Raw genomic sequence first — 27,757 nt, 5'->3', positions numbered from 1 at the left:
AATGAATCTAAGTTGATGTGTTTTTGTGCTTCTTAATACTGTTTTATAATTTCACTCCTCTTCTTCCTCATCCCTCATCTGTTTCCCCCCACCTTGATTTTCACCAAGAACACCATTGTGGGCATTACCTTGTGAAATTTAGATTTTTTTGTCATTATTATTTTATTAGCTTTGAGGTATGTCTGAAACCTGAATCTCATTATTGGAAGCCCCTTTTTAAAATGACCCTCAGGACACGAGTCAGGACAGACTGTGGCTTTGTAAATAAAGTGCTCATATTTTCATCATTCTGGATAAATAAAAAAATATGGTATACAAGTCAGTCACTATTATCTTTTCCTGCTAGGATTATCAACATTAGGCTCTTCAGCAGGGTGCTCAGAATTACTTATTAATGTTATGATGTAATCACAACTAGTTTCTGGGTTTTTTTTATTTGCAGGGGGAGGGGAGGAGGGAGTTGTTAAAGATTTTATTTTTATTTTTTAAAGTAATCTCTATTCCCAATGTCGGACTTGAACCCACGACCCCAAGATTAAGAATTGCATGCTCCACTGACTGAGCCAGGCCAGGTGCCAGTTTTTTTAATTTTTGTTATAAAGCATTAAATACCGCCCGAATCGTTCCATTTCATACATATAAGGAATTAAAAGTACAACACAACTATGGCTTTAAAGGTACATCCTTATCTGTTAATGTATGTATCACCTTACAAGGTTCTCCTCCCCATCTTCCTTCTGGGTTTTTTTCAGCTCTAAAAGTAGATGCAGTAAGATAAGTTCCCTACTGGTGGTTTTAGGAAATTATCTCAGAATCCATTATTCACATTTGAATTCTTTGATCTGTTAATAATACTTTCGGAATAGGTGACTGCTTAGAAATAATTTTAAAATGAAAAAGTTCTGAGTAAATTGCAAGGTATATATTCCAGCTCAAGAGAAAACCTATTTACATTTTTTTATCTAAGTATAACAAACACTTGTTACCATAATTACATTCCCAATTAAGCACACTTATTATTCTAGAGTCTTACCATAGCATCAAATAACAGTACATATATCCATACTCTCTGTAAAGATTTGTTATATGTTATGAGAAAGTCCATTTTCAATAGAATTCCACCTTCACTATTTCAGAGTTTGTCTTGATGGTGGTTTTTGTTGTTTTGTTATGCTGTGAAGAATACATTCATGTTGCAAATAGCTACTTATATTTCTCCACAGTAAATAATGATAAGTAGTAGGTTTGCTTCTTTAACCAATTGTATTCAATTACTTTTAAAATCTAGGTCCTCTAATTTACCGCATTGTATACTATGGATATATAGGAGGATTTTGCCTGGTCATTTTTTCCTCTTATTTTTATTCTATATACGGCAAAAGGGAGAAATAAGTATGGTGTTTTTTCTCACATTTTTCACATCGACATCAACATGGTTTGTCTGGTTCTTTTGATTGATGGTAGTTTGGGGGCACTGATATTTAAGGTGTGAAGAGATATTGAGTAAAGAGGTGGCATCAGGGCTTTGCTGCGATTCTCCCTTTGAGAATTAACTCTGGGCACATGTTGGCTAGGCAAGGAGACCATGAGGAATTACAGGCAGACTGGGAGAAGAAACACAAAGTAGGCTGGTAATGCAGGAAAGATGCTGAGGTGCAGGTGGTGGAGGCAAATGAGCATTTAATCAGCCAGAGAAGGAGGTGATTTTTTTAAGCCAACTAATTAAGATATATTTATCCAAACAAAGTGGGTATTTAAAAGAATTTTATTTTTATAGGGGCACCTGCATGGCTCCCTCCATTAAGTGTCCCAACTTTGGCTCAGGTCGTGATCTCACAGTTCACGAGTCTAAGCCCCACATCAGGTTCTGGGCTGACCGCTCAGAGCCTGGAGCCTGCTTCGGATTCTGTGTCCCTCTCTCTCTCTGCCCTTCCCCCTCTCACCCTCTGTCTCTCTCTCAAAAATAAATAAACGTTTAAAAATATATAAAAGAATTTTACTTTTATAAAAGTTTTCTGCTGTGATTTTGTGATAAATTATTTTATTTCTCTGATTTTCTTTTGCACACCCAAAAGAGAACTTTTAGGCTAGTATATGTGAAACATTTATGGGAAAGCTGAGGAGAAATGAATCACACAGGGGCTTTTTTCTCCTTTAATTCTTAAGTTTCAGTGTGTTTTAACATAGGAACATTTTACTCTCAAAGCATCTGTTTCCTTATTAGGCTATATACTTGCATAATGGAAAGGAGTACTATTATCCTTTGCCCAAATGTTATATGTACTTTGATACGAATTACTTTCCTACATGGGGTGAAGCTTCAGTCCTCTAAGTAATTTTGCCACAGCAGTGACCACAGAGCAGATCTACGCTCCACAGTTAGATGGATGGAACAATCTGAAATACGTGAATTGGTTCCCACTACAGAACACCCTGAATGTCATTTCTCTGTTAGACTGTATAGATACCTCGTACTGTTAGGTTGAATTATGAGCGAGAAAAGTCAAAAGGCATTTCAAAATGGGCATAAGATTTGCCTCCCTCCCCAGTCTGTTATTCCACTGGCAGTTCCTGTTTCACCTTTACCCATAATTGAGAAATTTAAGGATCTTGTACCCTACATACGTGTCTGTAGACACACAGAAGCCGTTGTGATGGCAAAGACACATACATAGGCATGAGCAGAAGAGTAAAGATTCCAGTTGCTGTCATATGGGTTTTCTTATGTAAAACATACTTTTCGGAATTTCTAGGAGGAAACATTTATGAATTTTATCTTTATCTTAAAGATTGGTAAAAAGCATTTGAAATGTTCTTCCCTGTCCAATCTGATTTATTTTCCTTAGTGAACTACCCTTATCCATTCTACCCCTTTCTATGAAACTTTACTACTAGATTCATTTCTATTTTGTTTTGGGTGTTTTGCCTTACCTTATTAAGAAGAAGTGAAAAGGAAGAGATTTAGAAGGTTGAATAAAGAAAATACCAATGATTAAGGAATTTACCTGCTATTTTGTTTTTTTTTTGTTTTTTTTTTTTACTAATGGCTATTGATACAGAAAGGAAATCACAATGTATTGTTGATCTCATAGCTAACCATGGCCATTGATGATGCTCTTTGTGTTTCCTTTTTCTTCTAGCAATGGCTCAGCAACATCAGAAGACCTTTTTTGGAAACTTGATGCACTGCAAATGTTTGTCTTTGATCTACACTGGCCAGAACAAGAATTTGCCCACCACTTAGAGCAAAGACTTAAACTAATGGCCAGTGATATGATAGAGGCCTGTGTCAAAAGGTAGACCTGTGTTTTCAAGTCGCTGCTTAGTATGCCAGCAGCCAAAGTGGCACTTTTCACCAAGCACCTGTTATATAATTGTCACAAGGGAAGGTTTCGTTATGTACTGCTATTACAAAATTTAATGGACATGAGGTTCTCAGACCTAAATTCTGGGGACTCCTGTAACTAACAGGCTTGACCTGAAACATTTTTTTAGGCCTCCTAACCATTGCCCTCATCAGTGGCATCCGTATTATATTAATCATTTCTGTTGTGCTTATTGTTGTCTCTCTGGGAATACTGTGCTTTAAATTCCCAAGGCAGTACTTCCAGAGACATATGGAAAAGGTCTGTTAAGTACTTTACGCATTATGCACTATGTCTGTACGCTGTGAAATGGCCTGGCAAACTCAAATTATGCTCAGTGCCATTGATTCTTCCGTCTTCTGGTAGTCTCTATCAGTATCAAATGAGTTCCAAGTATCCATTTACATTCTCCAGAATTTAACCAGAAATAAATTATGAGGCTTTGGATTCTTCCAAATGTGCTTCCTTTTTTTTCTTTTTTTTTTTTACATTTCCTACAAAATCAGCATCGTATCTCTCATTAGCCAAGCATTGTTTTTCCCATTGCCCTTATTCATGACACATATAAGGACAATGTGGGCAGCATATTGGAAGAAACACTGGTTGGAGCAATTGAATAATCCTGAATTCTTCAAAGGAAGAACAATCCTGCCTTTAGAATAAGGTTTAATGGCTTCCTAAGGCAAGGCCATGAATTAGATTATTTAATGTTTAAAAAATCATGTTTGTCATATGTGATTCTGATGTCTCAAATTTATGGAGGTTCTCTGGATACTTTAGCAAAAATAAAATTCCAAATTGCCTGTTCCACAGTTTCTTTCAAACAGCTATCTACAGTTATGGGTATTTGAAAGAAAACCTAAGTGATGACATTCATTATGATGTTTTAGAGTTTTCCAGACTTCTACGTTTCTTTATTTGGTAAACTCTGATGCAGAGGATTTGTTCTGCTTTAATGCAGAGAAGTAAGTGGTTTTTATACTTGGAAATTAATCCAGGCAGTTAAGTAAAACTAAGACGTCTTTCTATTAAGAGTTATACACTAGATGTAACAAATAGCTTCATTTGGGTAGAGATACTGTCTGCATGACTGCAAAAGCTCTGTGTAATATAAAATATCTCTGTGATCTCTCCTGTGAGACACCTGAGAAAGAAGAGCTTCCCGTCCCCTAGCTCCCAAGCAATGCAACACTCTGTATTTGCATGTTTTAAATTAGCATCTTGTAGTGTTGATTTCACTTTTACTGAACAGGTGACACGTAGTTCAGAATTACTTACTATGAATTCATGTTTTAATAACTAGAACAAGAACTGCATTTGAACTCAAGCTGCAAAAGGCAAGCAAAACAACTGACTTGCGCATTCCAGCTTCTGTGTGTACAATGTTCAATGTCTTAGTCGATGCCAGAAAGCAAAGCGCCAAACTTTGTGCCCTGGATGGAGGACAAGAGGTAAGCGAACTGAGTGTCACATATGGATATGCAGCATGGGATACTGGATGCTGTTTCCAGAAGTCTCTGGTTTGATTGGATTAAAAGACCAAGGTCTCCAATAGAAGTGTTTGATCTTTTCTTTACTATAATAATGGAAGGCCCTTTATCCTTTCTTCATGTCAGTTTCTTCTTTTTTATATGAAGACTGCCTAAGATTTTACAAGTGGCCATTGAATTTCAGATACACCTTTTAACAGCTTAGGTGTTGTGTTTTTACATAAACCTTACTTTTCACAAGCAAATAAGAAAGCTAGAAAGCTACCTGCTTTGTTTATACAAATCTAGAGTATCCTGAGTTTGCATTCAAAAGACAAGGCACAGAAATAGCATATGAAATATTTTATTTATACAAAAGTTTCCATTTTTTTAAAGATCTGGTAGAAACGTACTTTAAAAATTAGGCTTTTTGGGGTGCCTGGGTGGCGCAGTCGGTTAAGCGTCCGACTTCAGCCAGGTCACGATCTCACGGTCCGTGAGTTCGAGCCCCGCGTCAGGCTCTGGGCTGATGGCTCAGAGCCTGGAGCCTGTTTCCGATTCTGTGTCTCCCTCTCTCTCTGCCCCTCCCCCGTTCATGCTCTGTCTCTCTCTGTCCCAAAAATAAATAAACATTGAAAAAAAAAATTTTTTTTTAATTAGGCTTTTTTTTTGTTTTAATAAATATCCCATTGTTTCACTTCAATTCATGTTTTGTTTGGTTCTATGTTCAGAAACAGCTTATTTACCTTTTTGTTGAGAGTGGCGATTGGATGAAAATGGATCTAATTTTCTTAGATTATCTGTTTAAGTTGACATTTTGTTGCCTCTTTTCTCATTGTAATTACTTTTCATCATTTTTTTACTCTTCCCCTATGTTCTCCTTCATCATCTTTTTTTTTTTTTTTTCTCCATGGCATGATCCAGTTTGGTAGTCAATGGGTAAGTCTGATTTTTTGTTGTTGTTAAAACACACTTTCATTTGAATTATTATTTTTGTAAATGTACATTTTTAAATTTTCATCTTTTCAAGTTAAAATAATGTAATTAATTCCATTTTCTTGTTTATGGTTTTTATACACATGTATAACACTAATGACTCACCATAACTTAGCAATACCCAGAAACACGTTAAAGTACACATACTTATACCTTAAATAATGTCAAGGGGAATGTTTCCTCCCTGTTAGGCTGCAGAAACACAAACTGCTTTTAGATTTTTAAGGATAAAATTATTTAAAATGAAATGAATTCACCCTCCTTTAAACAAAATTCTAAAAAAATTCAGAAGCAGAGTGATTATAACTATTTTCAAGGTGCATATATCTGTAGTATGTACTTCCACTAATCCTAGAAAAATTTGGAGTTTGGGGATTTGGATGACATAAAGTACATGTCAGGGTACCTCTAAATTCGAAGACCAGGAGGCCATTCCTAAGGTCACTTCGTGCAGAAGAACCCAATTGTGGATTTCAATAAGGTACATGCCCACCAGTGATACAGTCTTTCCTCCCACTCATAGCCTGGGAAGTAACCATCGTCAGAGGCAGGTAAGAGGCAGACCTGTGTCAGGAGCCTTTCAGCTCCTCCCCGCTACACAAGGTTGTCTTGAGTTACCACCCAGAACCTCAGAGGGACATGATTTGAAAACTTATATGCCTGTATAATTGACTAGATATTACATAAATACATGTAAAATAGGGGCGCCTGGGTGGCTCAGTCGGTTGAGCGTCCGACTTCGGCTCAGGTCATGATCTCGCAGTCTGTGAGTTCGAGCCCCGTGTCGGGCTCTATGCTGACAGCTCAGAGCCTGGAGCCTGCTTGGGATTCTATGTCTCCCTCTCTCTCTGCCCCTCCCCTGTTCATGCTCTGTCTCTGTGTCAAAAATAAATAAAACATTAAAAAATAAAACAAAATAAAAATATGTAAAATATATATATATAATATATATATATTATATATATGTTTATGTATTATATATATATATATGTTTTGATAAGTCAGTGTTTTTGTGCTCTCTGGGTATGTTAAATCTTACAAGTCTTAAAGTTGCCACCTGGGAGTCCAGCTCAGGGTGAGTCTACTAGGTTAACGATTCTCATCCAAGCAGAAGGGCTTATGTAGCTCTGAAAAAGGATAAGAAGGCCCACTATTGGTGAATTTCATACTTATTTATCCCAGACATAGACATTAACTATTTGGCCATACTTTATGTGCATGCACACATATTTCATTCTTTGAGTAATTCAAGAGGAAAAAATACATTTCTAATACCATAGCATACAACCTTACAGCTGTATTAATATTATTATATAATATTATATAATTTATTATAATAATTTATTATTTCTAATTATCTGAATGAGGAAGCAGCTGGCTTGGATATCAACAGCTCATCTCTACCTTTTCACATTTTTCAGTACTCAGATGTAAGCCTTTGATGGTATACTGTCTTAAGTCTTCATAAGCCCATCCATTTCTTGTCAGGTTCATAGAATCATCTTGCCTCTTCCCATTAATATTGGATTTACCCATTTGTTTTTATTTTAACATACACAGCAGTACCTGACACATAATAGGCACTTAGTAATATTTGTTGAATGAGCAGACTGGTATGTTGTCACTACTTTAAAAATCCTCCCCTGTAAGAAACAACTTATTCCAGTACTAAAAAAGGAAAAACAGGCACACAGGCAGATGACAAAACATTGTTGCATTGTCAAATGATGTCTTATGTTAACAAGTAGATGGTTTTGAAGAGTAATCTGCTACTGTTCATTATATTTGCACCTGTACCTTCTCACCAGAGACAATTAGTTCCCCACAACTTTCACACAATTAATATAGTTCAAAATGTGCAGGTGTAAAACCCATTAGCAACTATGAAAAGTGGTAAACAAGAATTTCAGTGCAGAAGAAGGATTTTATACTTTGCTTTTAATCACCAGTAAACAGACCCACATAACTGCACAGGCTTTCCCTCTCTGTGCCCGAGATAAGTTTTGGAATTGTTGCAAATTAGCAAATACATTGCCTGCATAGGTGAACCAGTGGACCCCATTCTGTAGTAAGCAGCAAATTAAAAACTCAATTATTGCACAATCTGGAACCTTGTGAAATATATACTTACACATAGGTAAACCTAGTAGAAAGATTTTTCTAACTTTTAGGGAATTGCCTCGCCAGAGTCCCCAGTAAATTTGTTTTATGCCGCTGCTGAGATAAGACCTTCTCAGCTCCTTTCCCACAAGGCAGTGCCTTCTGTGCTCCTAAGTGAGGATTCTATTTTCTCACGTGGCACACGATGATGCAAACGTGCTCAACCGCAGCCCAGAATGGTGTTTAATGGAGTCATTAGTGAGCGAATGATCCACTCATGTGACAGCTATGCATAATGAGTCAGCAGTCTGAGGCCAGTTCCTGAGGGACAGATGTTGAGATCACAAAACCACCAGTGTTTAGAAATCTTCACTCTCCATAAACTGCCTGGGTCTTAGTCCTCAGTGCCGCTGTGTCGGATGGCCCATCCATTGAGGATGAAAGCACATTCATGGAAGCGACTTGTGCAGGATTTGTTCTCAGCTACAGTAAAATGTTTCCATTTCCAGAACTAACAATCCAATACCTTTCAAATTCTTCCCAAGAGAAGGACAAAATCTTTTAAGAATGCTGATCGTACTGGCATTTGATTAGTCTTCATTTCTTGTGTGCTTACCTTAACAACAGTCAGGTGAAATGATATTTACCTAAGTGTGGGGAGACCAGGATTTCAGACTCTTGCCTGATATCTGAATTCCCTGGGCTCCATGAAGTAAGAATTCTTTAAAGGTTAATTTTAATCTAAAGTCAGAGTCATCTGCTGGAGAAGCAGGGCACATACACTTCATTTTTCAGGGCAGATGTAGGGAGAATTATTCTAAGAAGTGAGCTGTAATTTGCCAGAACCCCGGTATGTTAGGGTTAGCGATCCAACTTGAAATATTCTGATAGAAGTTTTATAGGTTTTTATTGTTGCAGACCAAAAATTTGCAGATTTTTATCAAAAATTCGGTCTGTTGGGGTGCCTGGGTGGCCCAGTGGGTTAAGCACTTGACTCTTGATTTCCGCTCAGGCCATGATCTCACACTTCTTGGGATTGAGCCCCGTGTAAGGGCTCTGCACTGGGATTCTCTCTCTCCCTCTCTCTACAGCCCTTCCCCACTTGCATGTGCGCATGCACATGCACACATCTCTCTCTCTCTATCTCTCTCTCTCTCAAATAAACTTAAAACAGTGTTTTTTTTTAATTCAGTCTGTTAATGTAAATGAACTATCTACCAGTTTTAGGTTAGGTAATGTAAATGTCTATGCAAATAAATTCTGTTCTTATCTGTGATCTCTTGGTATGTTTTGTTTGTGTTTGTCTTTGGAAGCTGTCTGGATTCCCTGATGAATAACTCTTTCCAGCTAACCTTCTATCTCTATGTGGCATACGTGGGTTATTCTCTTTGCAGAACATATATATATATATATATGTTTTTTCAGAAGAAAAAAATAGCTTTCAAAAACTTACATCTTAGGAAACCATTCAACCAGCAGCTGTTAAGTTGGTCTAATGTTTATACTGACCTGAGTACTTTTACTCTATGCATTATGTTAGCTGTTCCAAGAAGCCTTGAACCATCAAGATAGGGTTAGTCTTTACAAGTCACATTATATATATATATATATATATATATCTGTCACATTATATATATATAATGTGAATTCTGAGGCTACCTGCCCAGTTCATGCAGACCACCTCTACCAATTGTGCAACTAGAGCAGATTCTGGAAGTTTTAATATTAGTGAAAGTTCAAGCTAATCAGATAAGTTTACAATAGCAAAATCTCATGTTATAAAAACCTAACAAACCTTATGCTATTTGGGTTTGCCCCTTGGGTAGTACATTTAATATACTTTTCTTCCTTTTTAATTTTTTGTTTCTCTTTCGCCTTCTCCTCCTCCCTCACTCCCTCCTTCTCTCACTGCTCTTGGCTAGATAAGATGTCAAAGAAAATAGCAATTTTAAAGGTGTGTATAATAGGAGAATTTGATGGCTCCAAGGGTCCATGGCTTTCCCTGCCTTTTGATAAAAAGGGTGTAAGGAACCTCCTTAGTGGCTCATCTCTTGATTTTAAGATGTGCCCAAATTGATCCAGTCTAAAAGTTTAACATGTAGAAACTCTATACTTTTATATCCAATAGCCTTCTGATGACATCTGATTACTTTTGAGTTAAAAAAAATGTAATATATGGGGCTCCTGAGTGGCTCAGTCTCTTAAGCATCCAACTCTTGATTTCAGCTCGTCATGATCTCCCAGTGGTGGGATAGAGCTCTGCATTGGGCTCTGCGCTCTGGGCCCAGCACAAAGCCTGCTTGGGATTCTCTCTCTCCCCCTCTCTCTCTGTCCCTCCTCTGCTCATACTTCCTCTCTCTCAAAAGAAATAAACATTTAAACTTTTTTTAAAATTTTTTAAGTTTTATTCATTTTTCAGAGACAGAGGGAGACAAAGCATGAGTCGGAGAAGGGCAGAGAGAGAGAGGGAGACAGAATCTAAAGCAGGCTCCAGGCTCTGAGCTGTCAGCATGCAGCCCAACCCATGGACTCTGAGATCATGACCTGAGTTAAGTCGAAGGCTTAACCAACTGAACCACCCAGGTGCCCCTAAAAAATTGTTTGGGTGAAATATATGACAGAGGCACCTGGCTGGTCCAGTTGGTAGAACATGTGGCTCTTAATCTTGGTGTTGTAAGTTCGAGTCCCTGGTTGGGTATAGAGATTACTTAAAAATAAAATCATTTTTAAAAAGTGAAATGTGGGGGTGTCAGGGTGGCTCAGTTGGTTAAGCGTCCAACTTCAGCTCAGGTCATGATCTCACAGTCTGTGAGTTCAAGCCCCATGTCAGGCTCTGTGCTGACAGCTCAGAGCCTGGAGCCTGCTTTGGATTCTGTGTCTCCCTCTGTCTCTGCCCCTCCCATGCTCATGCTCTGTCTCAAAAATAAATAAAAACAATTTTTTAAAATTTTAAAAATAAATAAATGAATAATGAAATGTGTAACAAACATAAACATATCAAGTATATATTTAACAATTTGGAACTGCTCAGAGGTCTGGGCACCTTGATCCCTACATATTCTTTCCAGGGAAGAGGGAGGTGAGAAGCTTAAAGCCCATCTCCTGTATCCCTTTCGGACTCTACCCCAAAGAGGAACCTCAGTCTGGTATTTCACTTCCTCCTGCTGCACAGATACAAATTTGGAGACAGAAGGATATGAAAAGAGAGTAGCAGGGAGGGAGAGCCTGGGCAGGGCTCATTTGCATAAGCTCCTCACACCAGGTCAGCTGTCCAGCTTCACGCGGAGCTGGGGGACCCTTTTTGTACCTGTGTCTGTAGGGGGCTTCCCAGCCATCTCAACTACCAGCCAGATTCTTGAAGCTCTTTCTTTTCTACTTTGTTTTTCTTTATTTTCTCCCCTTTCCTTTTCCTTCTCTTCAAGATGTTCTAAAAGGAAAAGAATCAACACTACTATAATAGAAATCTACCCTCTGTGTTTCTGTTCCAGTCGTCTCTGGGGAGCACAAGTTGGGGAATCTGTACGGCTTTCAGTCAGACAGACACATAATATTTCCCTGCATTAGGTGAAATACATGTCTGGAAAGCTCCATATTCATATGTGTGTGGTTAATTTTAGACCAGTTGTCAACACACCCACTTACACATGCAGAAAAGAAAATTCACGGGCTCCAAAATTATGCTTCCTTTATTATTTATGCTGGTAGATAACCACTTGTAACTGGCAGAGCCACTGGGGGAGAATCATTCCTATGTATTCCAAAGCAGAACTAAGTTGATGTTTTGTTGTGTGTGGAAACTTTGAGACATGTTTTCAGAAGAAAAAAATAGCTTTCAAAAACTTACATCTTAGGAAACCATTCAACCAGCAGCTGTTAAGTTGGTCTAATGTTTATACTGACCTGAGTACTTTTACTCTATGCATTATGTTAGCTGTTCCAAGAAGCCTTGAACCATCAAGATAGGGTTAGTCTTTACAAGTCACATTTTCTGTGAAGTGGCTATTGGGGACAATCGGCTGTCAGATAAATGCTTCTAAAGGAAGAATTAGTGTTTAAATGAATGTGCCTTCACACACTGCAGAAGCCGAAGCTCCTGCTAATTTAAGAATGCAACTCTCTAGTATTCTCTAAAGAAAGCAAAAAAAAAAAAAAAAGAGGCTTTCAGGTTTATTTTAAATACATCTTTTTTTATATTTACTTAAAGGCGTCTTTCTCATGAGGAAACAGCGATAAAACTATGGGGAGTGAGTGCTGTTCCATTATACCTTTTATGGCCTATTAATTTGTTACCATCTATTCACCTTTGTTGATGAAATTTTAATTTTGCCCTTGCTTGAGCATATTGTAAGAATTGTATAAACTGCTACTCCCTGCACTGACAAAAACGGTCCTTTGAGGGGGAACAATTGGGAGCTCATTTTATTTCTAGAGCACATTTAAAATAACTTATGAATGAGAGTTGTCAGACACGAAATGCTGTATTAATTAAATCTTTTTCTAGTCTTTTTGCTTCTTCAGCTAAGCCAACCCTTTAGAAAAATACACGGCCACCTTCATTATAGAGAAGAAGACAAAAAGTACCCTTCACATTCCTCTGCCTGAATAAGAATAAGAACTCAATTCATCTATATAATAACCCCATTAGCTGCTTAACTCAACAGTGCACATGGGAAAATTTTCAAACCACAGTGTAAAAAGTGTTGATTGGGTGGATCGTTTTCAAGGTTTTGTTCTTCTGGTGTTCAAAATGATCATTTTAAGTAAATCCGATATGTCCTAACCAGTAGCTTTAAAGCATTTCTGACTTAATGACAAAAGTTTCATGTCCACATCAACTAACGCATCTTTGTCTTTTAACATCCAGCAACAATACCATTCGAAGATAGATGAGTTGATTGACAACAGTGTAAAAGAAATCATTTCACTGCTAGTTTCAAAGGTAATGTATTATTTACTCACCTTTATAAATCAAAGTCAAAGATATATTTTGCTGAGAGGTTGTAGAAATGTCTGTCTTGTGTTTCAAATACCTAAGTGAGAAATAGTAGTTTTAAAAATAGATGCAAGAACCGATCAGATTTTAAGAAGAGTTCTGAACCAAATAGGAACACTCTTTGTCAACAACTTTTGATGGTTTTGTTTGTTTGTTTACAATTCCTTTTGGCTTTTCTTGCAACTGTTGTCCTTTTAAAAATAACCGTGTCTTCCAGTAAGACCTATTATTTCACATTCATGTTCTCTTACTATCTATCTTATCTGTTTGGCTGATTTGAGTCCTCACCAGTCCTTGAATGGAGCCTGTTTGTTGTGACGACAGTGCTGAGGCTCTAGGCTGGTCCCAGGCAGACAGAGAAAGCTGGCCGCCTGGACTCTGATGTTCTCCACTCCCGGGAAGGCTCCCACGATTTCCAGTGTGAGGCTCCAAACACCTTTGACAAAGGCTCTGGCCTTTAATTGTGTAAGTGGAGATGAAGCATAAATGAGTATTCCATCAAATGATTAGATGAATTAAAACCCCACTGAGGTGTAACAGACTTCCACGAGTGACACTTGAGATCTGGCTCTGCAAGGGGAAGACATAGAAAACGGAACTCAAGAGGGTAAGGAGCCAGAATGGACATGGTCCAGGGGCACATTCACATGAGCAGATATAGCCCTTGCTCTTGCAAGGCTCAGTCAAAGGACCTCAAATCAGACTTCATAGAACAATTGGAAGAATATACAAAGAGCAAAGGAAAAAACACCCCTAACTTAATAAACCAGGAACATGTTACTTCGAAAATAGAGTGATGCCCAATAAGCATTAAAATTGTTAAACCTCATTAATAACTTAAAGAATGAAGAAAAACTCGGGTGCCTGGGTAGCTCAGTCAGTTAAGCATCTGACTCTTGACTTCGGCTCAGGTCATTATCTCACTATTTGTGAGTTCAAGCCCTGCATCAGGCTCTGCACTGACAGTGTGGAGTCTGCTTGGGACTCTCTCTCCTTCTCTCTCTCTTCCTCCCTCTCTTGCTCTCTGAATGAATGAATGAATGAATGAATGAATGAATGAATGAATGAAAATAAACCTAAAAGAATGAAGAAAAATATACTATTTTTTCTAACTCGTTTTTAAGCTAACACTTGGTTGTAGAAAAGGTGAGCTGGGACACTCATATTTCCTGTCTATGGGAGTATAAATTGTTACAAATTTTGTAGAGATAGTTTGGAACTGTATGGAGTACTTTAATACCCTTTCACCTAATAATTATTTTTGCACTTTTTTCTGTGAAGAGAGATGCACAAAATGTATATACATTGATATGGTCACATTACATTTAATGAAAAATTGGAAACAACTTTAATCTCTAACAGTAAGGGAAGGTGAAGTAAATTATGGGACATCTATATTAAGAAACTATGTTTTCAGAGACTATTAATGATAAAGGAAAAGTTTCATAATATAGTGTTAAGTGAAAATGAAAGCTTAGTATTTTAGAAATATAAAGTATGATATGAATTCTCATCACATAGAGAAAAGATGTTGACAAAATGTTGACAGAGCTTCTCTGAATGGTGAGATTATACTTGATATGGGGAGAGGAGTCTTCTTCAGGTTTTGTTTTTGTTTTGTTTTGTTTTGTTTTGTTTTGTTTTTTGTATTTTCCAAATTCTTTGGTAGCAAGTGTTAAGATGGAAAGTAGCCACAAAGATGACTTTAGAATAGCACCACCCCTCCAGTTTGTTCTTGGTCTCCTGACTTCTTCTACTGCAAGAATTATCTATACCTCCACATACAACACACTCCCCAACAATAAGTAAGGGAAAAGGTTAACAGGGAAGCCATCCAGCAGGTGGTGGGAGAAGTGAACCCCTGGAGAACAAAGCTCCAGGGGAAGGACAGGGAGGTTTCCCTTCTCCCAGGAGCCTACGTGCTCCCCTCAGCCACGTGCAGCCCTGCACGGACAGCCCACTGAAGTGAAACGTGCTTAACGTTGCACCTTCGTTGTCTGTGACTCATCCGGGCAAATTTTACTGGGCTGCTATGGCCTCATCTTCACAGTTCTCCTGTGGAAGTTGTCTTTTGTGAGAAGGGGGCATAATGGAAGTAATTAAATTGCGTCGGGCGCCTGGGTGGCTCAGTTGGTTGAGGATCTGACCCTTGATTTCCATTCAGATCACAATCTCAAGGTTTAGTGAGTTTGAGCCCCACGTGGGCTCTGCGCTGACAGCGCAGAACCTCCTTGAGATTCTGCCCCCCCCAACACACACACACACACACACACACACACACACACACACACACTAAATAAATAAATAAATAAATAAATAAATAAATAAATAAAACTTTTAAAAAAACATAAATTGTGTGATAGCAAGCAGTTGGTAAAGGGTTAAATAGGCAGCAAGGAAAAGAGACTAGTTTGGGTTTTCCATTGGTGGGAAGTGGTGGGGGGAGGGTAGGAAAAGAGACTAGTTTTCTCTTGGGGGGGGGCGGGAGGGGGAGGGTAGAGAAAGAAACTAGTCTATTGGTGGGGTCAGTGCTGGGGGAGGGTGACAGAGAAGGCAGGCAGGGCTCTGCATGCTTTTCTGGCAAAGTAAAAAACTGATTGTTTAATATCAGGTCTAGGTTAGTCTTTTTCTATGGATCATTTCTCCTATAATCTAACAGTACTTATTAATAATCTTCAATTCTTTGGTTGAGAATTATAAAATAAACTGGCTCGACAGATTGAACCAGCCGTCTTAAGCTCCCACAGGAGATGACAGTAAATGGTGGGTTTTTTCTTTCATTAAACAAACACAGATAATCTGCAATACAGTTCTTAAATGTTAGCGTGCCAAAAAAAATTACCTGAGATCTTGTTAAAATGTAGATTCCATGCCCTGCTTTCCGACAATTCTGAGTCAGAAGCTTGGGAAGAGGAACAGGAATGTATGTGTGTAACCAGTCACCGTGGTAATTTTGATATATAGGTTCAGTGAGCCAGACTTTGAGAACCACTGCTCTGATGAATCGCTATCCAGGCTATCCTGTGAAAGATCTTTAAACTTCCGTATAGTGTTTAAAAACAAAACAGCTTCTAAGATGGTGTGTTCACATTTGTTTTCTCTGAAGAAATGATATTTTAAAAGGAGGTATTTATGGGGATGCCTGGGTGGCTCAGTCCCTTAACAAGTATCTGACTTCAGGGGCACCTGGGTGGCTCAGTCGGTTAAGCATCTGACTTTGGCTCAGGTTGTGATCTCGCAGCCCGTGAATTTGAGCCCCGCGTAGGGCTCTGTGCTGACAGCTTGGACCCTGGAGCCTGCTTCGGATTCTGTGTCTCCCTCTCTCTGACCCTCCCCCGTTCATGCTCTGTCTCTGTCTCAAAAATAAATAAACGTAAAAAAAATTTTTAAAAAACTGTGTCTGACCTCAGCTCAGGTCATGGTTCGTGACCATGGTTTTTTGTTTTTGTTTTTGTTTTTAATTTTTTTTAAGTTTATTTATTTTTGACAGAAACAGAGTGCGAGCATGAGCTGGGGAGGGGCAGAGAGAGAGGGAGACACAGAATCCGAAGCAGGCTCCAGGCTCTATGCTGTCAGCACAGAGCCCAGTGCGGGGCTTGAACCCACGAACTGTGAGATCATGACCTGGGCCGAAGTCGGACACTTGACCGACTGAGCCACCCAGGCGCCACCCCCCCCCCCTTTTTTTTTAAATCACCAAGGAGTGTCTTTATTCAGCATGAGCATGGTTCGTGAGTTCAAGCCTCACATCAGGCTCCCTGCTGTCAGCACAGAGCCCACTTTGGATCCTCTGTCCTCCTCTCTCCACCTCTCCTCCATTTACTCTCTCTCTCAAAAACAAGTAAACATTTAAAAAAGAGGCATTTATGAAATACCTACTGTGAAACACCTATGGGATGGGTAGTCTATTTCACAGATAGAAACATAATCCTCAAAGTAGTTTAGTGAATTGACCACACACATAATAAGTGAGAGTCCCGAATCAAACTTCTGAGCTTCAGATTCCTAATCCATTGTACCTACAGATTCCAGATCAGGAAATCAGTGAAAAGCAAAAATACCCTAAAACTTAAAATATGTTACTTCTAAATTAACTATCTTTACTTTACCCTGTCAAATTTCAAGAGTCATGTCCTAAACATTTTTACTTTATCCTAGCATGTTAATTAACTCAACATAAAGTAGATGAATAGAATAATGAATTCCTTGTGTTGTATTCCAAATGTTTCTTCCCAAGTTTTAATTATTCTGTGCATATTGATAAATCTATTTGCTACATTTGGATAAATTAGAATCCTCCCTTCTTTTTACCTCCTCTCTTCAGTCACCTCCATATCCTTTTCTTATACTAGCACTCAGCAGTACATGTCCCAATTGCATGCACATTTTACATACCTAGAAAAAAAAACTTGGTGTTCCCTCTCTGTGTCCTTTGTCCACCTAGCACCTAAATGCTGGTATTAGTGAGTTTCCATCTTTAGTCTTCTTTTGAACTCACTTCACAAATTTCTTTGACTTTCACACTTCTGACCTTATATACTAATGATTCCCAACTCTGTGCCCAAGAGGCAGAGTGGAATCGTAATGAAAAGCCCAACTTCAGACCTGAGGATCCTAATGTCTTCATCCAAGAACAGTGGGAAGCCACCAAAGGGTTGGGGAGGCAGCGAGTAGGGGTAAGGAATTAATCATATTTTCACTATAGGAAGATTCATTGAATTACCTGTAGCAAATAGGTTACAGAGAGGGTAGGATGGAGACTGTTATGTTTGATCTCTGGTGGACTAATTCGAAGACACTTAAGGAGTGCTGTAGGCTGAATGTTTGTGTCCTCCCACCCAAATTCATATGTTGAAACTTAATCTCTAAGATGATGGTATTAGGAGGTGGGGCCTTTGGGAGGTAATTAGGTCATGAGGATAGAGGTCTCATGAACAGGATTAGTGCCCTTATTTTAAAAAGAGAAAAAAGAAAAAAACAAAACACCCCACAGAGTTCCGTAGCCCCTTCTGCCACACAAAAACACAGCCAAAGACATCATCTTTGAACCAGGAAGTGGATTTTTAACAGACACCAAGTATACCTCCACCTTGTTTGTGGACATCTCAGTCTCCAGAACTGAGCAAAAATTGTTCATTGTTTATAAGTCACCCAGTCCAGAGCATTCTGTTATAGCAGACCCAGGGTTAGTATTGGGGAAAGGAAAACCAACCAACCCTAAGGATGGTTCCTAGGTTTAGGGCTTGAAGCACAGGATGGATGTTGAGGCCATCGACTAATGCAGGGTGCCTGAAAGAGGAATGGATTTTGAGAGAAAGACCATGATGTCAGTATTGGACATGTTGAGACTGAGCTGCCTCGGAGAGATCTGAAGGACGAGAGATCAAGGAGACATTCACATAATAGTTGGGTCTGGAATTCAGAGAAGGCGTATGGAACCAAATGTGGTTATAAGATTTCAACCATTGGAAATGATTCTATGTCAGTGGCTACTATTCTTAGGCAGATTTTGCATAACTGGAGACCCTATGGAGAAATGAAAGTCAACCTTAAAGGGGGAAAAAATAAATAAAGATGCTTCTACCCAAAAAGGGACTTAGATTGTTTTTAGTGAGGGAAAAAAAAAGTGACAGGAACATTGAATCTTGCCAAGGAAAGGAAACAAAAAATGTTGTATTTATTGCCACCCTATATTAATTAAGTTGCCTTAATTGTGGGATAGTCAGAAGATCTGAACTCTGCTCCTGTTTCTTCATGTTACCATCTGGGTCTTCCTACACAACTTAATTTCCTCATCAAAAAGCATGAGTATTAGATCAAAAAAATATATTATCTATAGCCTTTTGTCAGTCTAAAACAAAATCCTTATATAGAGTTCTTTATAGAAGCCTCTGGGGGCCCGCATCTTTTCTCCCCAGGTGGTAGTGTCACGTAGGACACACAGTGCTACAGTTGGAACCCTGAGACCCTCTAGCCTGGGATTTTCAAACATTTTTATAATGTTTATAAGACACATTTAATGTTCTCAAGTGTATGTTGGGTAGCCCCCTAAAGTACAACACTGATCAGAGCAAAGGTGCTCTGATTGAAGAGGGAAGGAGGCCTACATCTCCACTTACGGGGCTCCATCTCCCAAGGCAAGCCTGATCACCAGGGCTTGCCCCAGAGTCCAGTCCCGTTGTTCACAGGTGAGGAAACAGAGGCCCAGGTTCACATGGTAGGTAGCTGTGGAGCCAGGACTTGATCCTCATGGTCCCTAGGCCCGTCACCTTTCCACAACACTGCACAGAATTCAGCAAGAGCAGAGAGGAAGAGAATGGGTGCTTCACCTCCCAGGCTTCTGGTGTGCCCTCTATGTCTGGGTTGTACTGACCAGCCTGTGTCCCTTCTTTGACAGGCATACATGCTGTGGGACCGGCATGGGCAGGTAGATGAGAATGGAATTTATTGTGTGTAATATGAGGATGCTGAAGAAAACCTGTGAGAGATGAGAGAAGGAAGTGCTTGGGGGAAATGGTTAGCAGAGCAAAGAATGAGAAAATGACCACTCCCATAATGCACTCTGGTAACAGAGCTCAGTAAATTCTGGGTATGAAGTAAAAGAGCAGAGCAATCTATTCAACTTCCTAAATCCTCAATTATTGCAAAACGGGATTTGGGAAAGAAGATACACTGCCTCACTGAGTTCATATAGCTATAAATGTGTCGGTGTAAATATATATGTACACACCCTTGTTCTTTCTGACAACCTAGAATGTTTTCCCTGAATTTCTCTTAATAATAAGATGAGCAGAGGATACATCAAACCTGACTACCTAGATTCTGTAATTAAAGTATCTCACCAACTCAACCTAAGATTAATTTGATTAAATTTACTCATTCAGATCAAGGCTATATATTCAGAAGACACCTGTTCAAAAACAAGTATATGCCTGAAAGGTTTCTTAGGAGCCATCAGGAGAGAGGAAATACAAAATGTGATGGGTCACTCCATTTGTGGGGCAAGGGTAAAGGAGAGAAGTGTGTGCTGAATGCGCCATTTTGGAAATTGTCTTAGATATTTTGTGGAATGAGGTATGTTACAAATAAATATTTGCCATCAAATACTAGATCTCCTTGCTCAGGGATATCATGCTGTATCTTTCTATGTCATCCCAATTTTAGTATACATGCTGCCAAAGCAATCACTCGAATACTGTCCATCCTTGACACAGATGTGGAGAATCTGGAAAGACCCTTTGGAAGTCCACTGGAACAAATGTTCAGAGAAATGGATTCACAGTTGGAGAAAAGTGACTGAGGGAGGGACCATTGCATTGTATCATAACATTAACCTTCTGATTCGGGGAAGAAACCAGTCCGTGGTATTCTGGTTCCCTGGGGATGTTTAACAAGACTAGCTAGTCCTGATCTTACCAAATAAACATAAAACACCTGCTAATAGATATCTCCAGCACCACTAACCCTCGCCCCCGTCCCCACCACCAAAAGAAAAGGAAAGAACTTAGTTTTTCACAATGAGTCCTACTTGGATGAATCTCTTCTCTGTGGAAGATGTTACAATTTGCAGGGCAGATGATGTGAATATCCCTTAGTTATTTCACGAAATGTAGCTGAAAAAACAAGAACTGTGTTTTGAACCCACCAATCTATAGCTGGAATCCTCCCAATAACTTTTTAGAATTTGTGGTCTACTTTCCGTGCACATGGGAAAATGAATCTTATACCCTGTTAAAATTCAACAGGAAATTGAAACCAACATGCCTTGTGGCACACTTCATGTTTCATTCTACTAGTTATTTCAAAGTGCTTTTCATCTTTAATTTCCTTGAGAGTGTGCTAGTGAGGCAAAGTTGGTAATTACCCAGACAGACTTTAGGTGTTAAATATTATTCAAACAAACCCAGTAAATGGCATCTACAATAAAGAGCAGGGAAACAAAGAGATTACAGTGTTTCATTCCAACCCGACACCCTCGGGAGAACAGAGAGCACAAGGCAAACCCCTAAGTGTTTATATACTCCCTGAGCTGTACTGAGAAAGTTCACAGGAAGCGGTTAAAGACACAGCAACTAAACCCAGCATTTAACTGGATTTCTTTGGAATCTTGCTGTTTTGTGCAATTAACAGCCAGACGGAAAATATATCATTATTAGTCAATCCTGATTTTAATAGAGTTTGATTTCTAAGGCAGCTCTTCTACCACATATGTCTCGTAGAAATCTCACAAAGACAGCCTTCCTGTAGGAACTGTATGGCTGGGCTGGTTGATCCCAGTGGTGCAGATGCTGTTCACTGCCATGTAAGCACATAAAAGTCCCCACTGTATTATGCCTCCCCAAGGACTATTTGGGGTAGAGAGGAACTCAAGGAGACACTGTCCGCTATTGTTAAAATGGAGGCAAAGAATGTTGTGAAATGCATGCAACAGCCAACCGGTCCTTATGTAGAATTTACACAGTTACAACCCAGGCTTGGTTCTCACCAGAGATGGTGAGACACACAGGCTGCCAGATGCTGCAGTGGGGAACCTTTTGCCCTAAAACCATCCACCAGTAGGCTTGCCTGAGTGTCATTTTATCTAACCCTCCATTTCTGCCCTCCTGAGATCAGCTCCTGTGCCACCTTGTAAATGAAGCTTACCTAACGTCCTCCAGTTAAAAGCCATGCTTTCCCTCCTCCTGTTTCAGTTACACTGTTTACCCATCTTTGCTGGACCTTAAAACTTTCTGCCTGTCTCTTCCACTAGTTTGTGTGTTCTTGAAATGAAAGGTCTGAGACTCCTATTGTCTGCATTTTGCACATTAGGTACTCAATAATAACAGAATGACATTTATTGAATACTTATATGCTGAGCACATTACTTATTTAATACTTACAACTGTCTACTGGTAATGAACATGGGCTTTGGAGCCAGACCACCTATGTTCAAAGCGTTCTTCCTCTGCTGTCAGCCAAACGACCTTAAAGCAGATGGGATTTTAATGCAGGTCGTCTGATTTACAGCTTCAAATCTGTTCTGCCTCAGTAGGTATCTTTAAATTGAATTAGACCCATTCACTGGTAACCAAACTCATTATTACTCCTTATCCCTAAACAATCCTAAGGCTACGCCCATTACCCTGTGACTTATACATTTCTAGACCTATATAATGGATAGTTTTAGCTAATCATATCAATAATATTAGTTCTTTGCATTTCTTTAGTATTTTGCTGCACATAAAATATCTCAAATGATCTTCACTGATCCTTCTAAGATGGACATGATGGCTGCCGTTTTCTTTCCCTCTCTGACTGATGAGTCTAAAGCTAGAGAAGCTCATGGCTTGACTGTTGTCGTGTAGCCAGAGATTGGCGTGGCTACAACTTGAACTAAGATCTTCTAAATCCATCCACAGGCGTCTTGCCTCTACCTTGCCTTGTCCCTCAGCACCACCCATGTGTGTCCACGTATACCCACTCGAGGGTACCAAGAACCAGGTGCCGTGCTAGAGCCTTCACTGGCTCAGGTTGTCCGGTAACCATAGCAATTGTCGCTCTGCTCTCCTCATGGCAAATGAGATCACCTGGCACACACTGGCTCTCTCAAGATTGGAGTTAGAAGAGATGAAGCATTTTCCACAGAGGGCCATTAAGTTTGGAATTCCCTTCCCCTGGTTTGACATAACCCTGGAGTATTGGTCTTCTGGGTCTTTGCAAACCACATCAAGTTGAGTTAGCCAACTGTGACTGGTAAGAAATCCTAATGGGCAGGAAGAAAGTGCTAAATTGACTTTTAGTAGTTGTGAGCAATTTGTAATTTTGTGTTTTTTGCTGTCTGTATCCCTTAGGATAACTAATGAACCATACATAATTTTCATTCTTTAAAAATAAAATTTTAGTCAGCAGTTTGCATGATTTTGTTTCTGTGTTCTTACATCATGTCGCACATGATGTGATGGGGAAACCTATAGGGAAGTTTTTGTTTCTTTTGCATAAACTATTTTGCAGTAATTGACCAGCCATAGAGAAAAGATTATCTCCTGTGCACTCTCAGTGAGTTCTCTGGTCACCAGAGACCAATAAGCTGTGTCCCTAGAACTATTATCACTTTGTTGAAGAAGCTGCTATGTGAACAAAAACCAGCCTTCGTTAATTTCCCTTTTCGTATTTAAAAAACGTTGTCAGTATTTTCCCTTTGGGAGTTTATAATTTGTCAATAGTGCATATTATTTTAGTTCTAAAGAGGAAAGTTGCAGGGCAGTATATTCTTAACTAATTTCTTTATCTTCTTGCCAGATTTTAATGTTGCCACTCGCTGAAATGTAATTTCCTACATTTTTAATCATATTATGGTATATACGTCTTTTCACTTCATAGAAATATAAAATTTTAGAAATGTACAACACTTGTCAGGCAAATTTAATTTGTCACACACACACACACACACATACACACACACACACACACACACACACACACACACACACACACACACTTTAACTGATGGGGGAACTGATTGATGCAGTAGTTGGCCTGAGCCCACAGAGTAGTCAGTATAGGAATCAGGCTATATAAGCTCAGTCTAGTACTCTTTACCTTGCTGCCTGCAGTGTGTTTATCTGTTCTAGCTCTCCAATGGCTTTGTAAGCTTCTGAAAGCAGGTTTGATCCTTGTATGTCCCAATTAGAACCGCTTGGTTAATGCCTGTTAACTGATATCAGACTTGATTGCAGTGTTACAAGAGCCTCAGAGGTTACACATGTCTTTCGTTATCTGGTCCTTATTCATCCTCTTCTATAGATAGAAAAAAGTTGGGGAATGGTCAAGTGATTTACAATAGAAAAGAATTTGATTAAACTTCACCATCATTGCTCCTACACATCTATATTGAAGTTGAAAGTTGTTTTAAGGAACAGTCTAAGGAATTTCAAGTTATTTATTAATGGTTTAAGTTATCTCACATGTATAGTGACCAGACTGCTATTACATGTTATTCTTTGTTGTTAAAAAACAAAAACAAACCTTGTGTATTATTTCCAGCAATGGAAAAGGACCTTTGAGCCCATCTTCAAAATGAAAGAGTAAATGTAACAAGTCAACACCACCGCTTCGATGTGCATTTTTGTGCCGTGGGAGAAGTTGGTCTTGGGATTGTTTGCCCTGTTATTATTTTGAAATATTCTAGATACTCACTGTAAACAATTACAGTTTGTTTCAGTGTTGGAAGGGGTGCTGTCTAAGCTGTCAAGATATGATGAAGGCACTTTCTTTTCATCCATCCTGTCATTCACTGTAAGTATTTGAGTTCTCTTCTGTCTTTTGACTGTTGTCACAGTACTTATCTAACAGTTCAGAAAATAATTCTTATAATTATCTCTTTTCCACTTAAGGTGAAAGCAGCTGCAAAATATGTTGATGTTCCAGTAAGTATTTTTCCATTTGTTTTTTAAAAAATAAATACATATGTATATACATACATATATATATGTATATATATGTGTGTATATATGTGTGTGTGTGTGTGTGTGTGTGTGTATATATATATATATATATATATATATATATATGTATATGGCACCTGGATGGCTCAGTCAGTTAAGCATCTGACTCTTGGTTTCGGCTCAGGTCATGACCTCATGGTTTCATGGCTCAGATTATGACCTCATGGTCTCTTGGGTTCAGGCCCCAGGTCGGGCTCCATGCTGACAGTAGAGAGCCTGCTTGGGATTCTGTCTCCCTCTCTCTGCCCCTCCCCAACTCACACTGTCTCTGTCTCTCTCAGAAAACTTTGTATATGTGCGTTACATGTATTACATGTGTGTATACATATATACACACACATATATAATTTTTTTAAATAATTTTGGTTTCCCACAGGTTTATTTCAAATCTTCAAAACAGTAAGTGCCAATTCCTAAGGGAGCAGTTTATTTTCCTTAAGCAAGTGCTAGCCCTCATGGCAAGGCTTGACATGGTTATTTCAGTGTATATTGTCCATTTTAACTTGGGAACTCTTTTGGAGGTCAAGTCATTGTGAGAACATGTCAGTTGCAGAGGGTAGTAACATACTCTAGGATGGGATAGAAAGTGCCTCATTCTTTTTGTAGAAAAATGCTCTCTCTTCCCTTTATGTAAAAACTGTAATAGGTTTCTTATAGGAACCAAAGTAACAATAATGATGGACCAGTTAAAGAACTAGTTTTCTAAACACGAAAGTATTATAAATCAGTTTTCACTTATTTTAACATTTGGTTTTTCACAAAATTCTTGGGAAATAATTTGTAACCTATAAATCTGTTCAAAGATTAAGATACCATGAGCTACAATTAGAAAATTCACATGATAGGGGTGCCTGGTGACTCAGTCAGTAAAGAGTCTGATTCTTGACCTCATCTCAGGGTCTTGATCTCAGGATTGTGAGTTCAAACCTCATATTGGGCTCCATGCTGGGTATGATGCCTACATTAAAAAAAAATTCACATGATAAATATAATCAAGTTAGTGCAGCATTTTTAAGTTGATAATCCTGACAAATTAGTTTTTGCCTTCATCCTACTATCACGTATATGGTCAAGGCCTAATATGTTCTGTTTGATATATATATTGGCATATGTATCACTTTTCAAAGAATTTGAACACAACGGAAATAAAGTTTACAAATTAAAACTAAATGGAAATGGAATAGAAGTCATCTTTGCTTAAGATTGTGCTTGGGCAGCACCACATCTAGATTGTCATTATGAATGTTAGTGGTTTGAATCCTCGCAAGCTTTGTATACCAGTAGTAGATAGCTCTTATCTTTAAAATGCAGAACCACATTTTATACTGTGGACTAGATAGTCCCCAGATTTATTGCTGCTATAATTATTATAAATGGATTTTTGTATCATTTTATATTTTTTTTCATTGTGATAAGTGTACTCTTTAATCCCCATTCCCCTACGTGCCCCATCCTCCCACCCACCTCCCCTCTGGTAGCCATCAGTTTGTTCTCTGTAGTTAAGAGTATAAATGGTGGGGCCCCTGGGTGACTGAGTCAGCTGGCAGACCTGGAGCCTGCTTTGGCTCTAAGTCTCCCTCTCTCTCTCTCCCCCTCCCCTGCTTGCATGCTCGCGCTCTCACTCTCATTCTCTCTTTCTCTCAAATATAAATAAACAGTTTTTTAAATTTTTAAAAAGAGTATAAACAGATACTTTAAATGAAAAGGCCATGGACTTTCCTGCCTTTGCATGGGGTTTCTTTGTAACAAGCCTTTTTTAATCTTACAAATGATTCCCAAAGAAATCTTGACATACTCCGTGTCTTGTACATAGAATCAGAAAATCAGCACTGGGCAATAAGCAGAAATAATCACATGTAGGGTCTTGCAAAGTGACAGCACGAAAGAGAGGATGGGAAAATTAAGGGCAATAGTTTATATTTCCTATCTTAGAAAAAGACAAGGAATCATAGGAACACATGAAATTCATTGGCATTCCTAGCACATATTTTATAATACAGTTTTGTTTTTATTTTGAATCATAAATGGAACGGGAAACAATAATTATTTTCGTTCTTAGGGCTTCTGAAGTTCTTAACCTGACCCTGCCCTAGATCTGTTAGACTTTGCAGAACTTCAGAGTTGAAAGATACAGAAAGAGGTTTATTCATTTTCCTTCTAGGTGCCGAAAGCCCTTCCCCCAATATCCCTCACAAAAATTCATTCAGTGTCTTTTAATTTTTTCAGTGATTGCAGCCTCCTCTCACGTTTAATGAGTTGAAATTCTGTACCTCTATGAATTCTACCTTGGTTCTAATCCCTCTTCTGCATGATAGCCCTTCAAATATCTGATGATAATTAATCATGCCTCCTCTTCCCAAAGGGTGTGGTGGCTATTCAAAGGGATATACTGTCTGGGAAATTCTTACTTTCTATATTACACAAGCTCAGTTTCTTCACTGAACTCACTAATTAAATATTTATGTAACACTAAATGCTAGGCGCTGGGCTTACATGATAAAAATATACACTGCCTGCCCACAAGCTGTTCAGTGTCCAGGATGAAAGAGATAGGGAAACAGACATAGCATGAAAACAGCTACAGCTGTAGATGAGTTCCAGCTTACCAGCGCCATTATTAAATCAAGCTGTCCCCCCACACTCTCCCCTCCTAGCAGAGCATACTAAACCATAGACATAGTCTGGCCTTGGCAGATTATTACTGATGCCTGTGAATATTAACTTCAAAAGCTGTAAGTTGCTGTTGACTGTTACTGTTTTTTATGCTAAAACACCAGCAAATATGCCTCCCTGAAGCATTCTTTTTAGAAGAACCTCACAAGAAAAAAGAACAGTGGTTCACCTTTCACAAAAACTAACTCAAGACTGTCCAAAAACCTACCAGTAAAATGCAAATTATGAAACTGAGAAAACATAAGAGAAAATATATGTGGTCTTGGGTTTGGTGATGATGTTTTAGGTACACTACCAAAACCTCCGTGACAGAAAAACAGTGTACATTGGACTTAATAATTAACCGTTCTGCACAATTAAAAGAATGAAAAGACAAGCCAGAGACACATGTTTGGTAAATAACTTGTGTCTAAAATGTACGAAGAACTCTCAACAATAAAATTTTTTTTTAAATGGCAAAAGATCAGAATGGATACTATACCAAAGACATACAGATACCAAATAAGCGTATGAAAAGATGCTCAGCATCATTTATTGGTAGGGAAATGCACGCTAAAATAATGTGATACCACTGCACACCCATTAGTGTGGCTAAAATTTAAATTTAAGAAAAGCTGACAATGGCAAGATACTGACAGGGCTTTCAGAGCACGGGGACTGTCATTCATTGCTGGTGTA

At 38.7% G+C, this 27,757-nt stretch overlaps 1 protein-coding gene across 8 annotated transcripts in view; it reads left to right on the top strand.

The window, feature by feature from the left end:
* CADPS2 (calcium dependent secretion activator 2) overlaps window positions 1-27,757 on the top strand; it is a 540,052-nt gene that overhangs the window by 476,150 nt on the left and 36,145 nt on the right. For 6 of the 8 annotated variants that reach the window (XM_047839625.1, XM_047839646.1, XM_047839609.1 and 3 more), the window contains 6 exons: window positions 3,141-3,296; window positions 4,669-4,816; window positions 5,759-5,773; window positions 12,795-12,869; window positions 24,114-24,197; window positions 24,296-24,328. In XM_047839625.1, the coding sequence (XP_047695581.1) occupies window positions 3,141-3,296; window positions 4,669-4,816; window positions 5,759-5,773; window positions 12,795-12,869; window positions 24,114-24,197; window positions 24,296-24,328 (511 nt within the window). The remainder of the gene's footprint in view (window positions 1-3,140; window positions 3,297-4,668; window positions 4,817-5,758; window positions 5,774-12,794; window positions 12,870-24,113; window positions 24,198-24,295; window positions 24,329-27,757) is intronic. The other 2 variants (XM_047839630.1, XM_047839616.1) reach the window with 1 other exon arrangement.

The sequence above is a fragment of the Prionailurus viverrinus genome, chromosome A2 (genome assembly GCF_022837055.1).
Source record: "Prionailurus viverrinus isolate Anna chromosome A2, UM_Priviv_1.0, whole genome shotgun sequence".
Taxonomy (NCBI): Eukaryota; Metazoa; Chordata; class Mammalia; order Carnivora; family Felidae; genus Prionailurus; species Prionailurus viverrinus.
The sequence above is the reverse complement of the archived record's forward strand: the minus strand, read 5'-3'. Positions and strand labels throughout refer to the sequence as shown.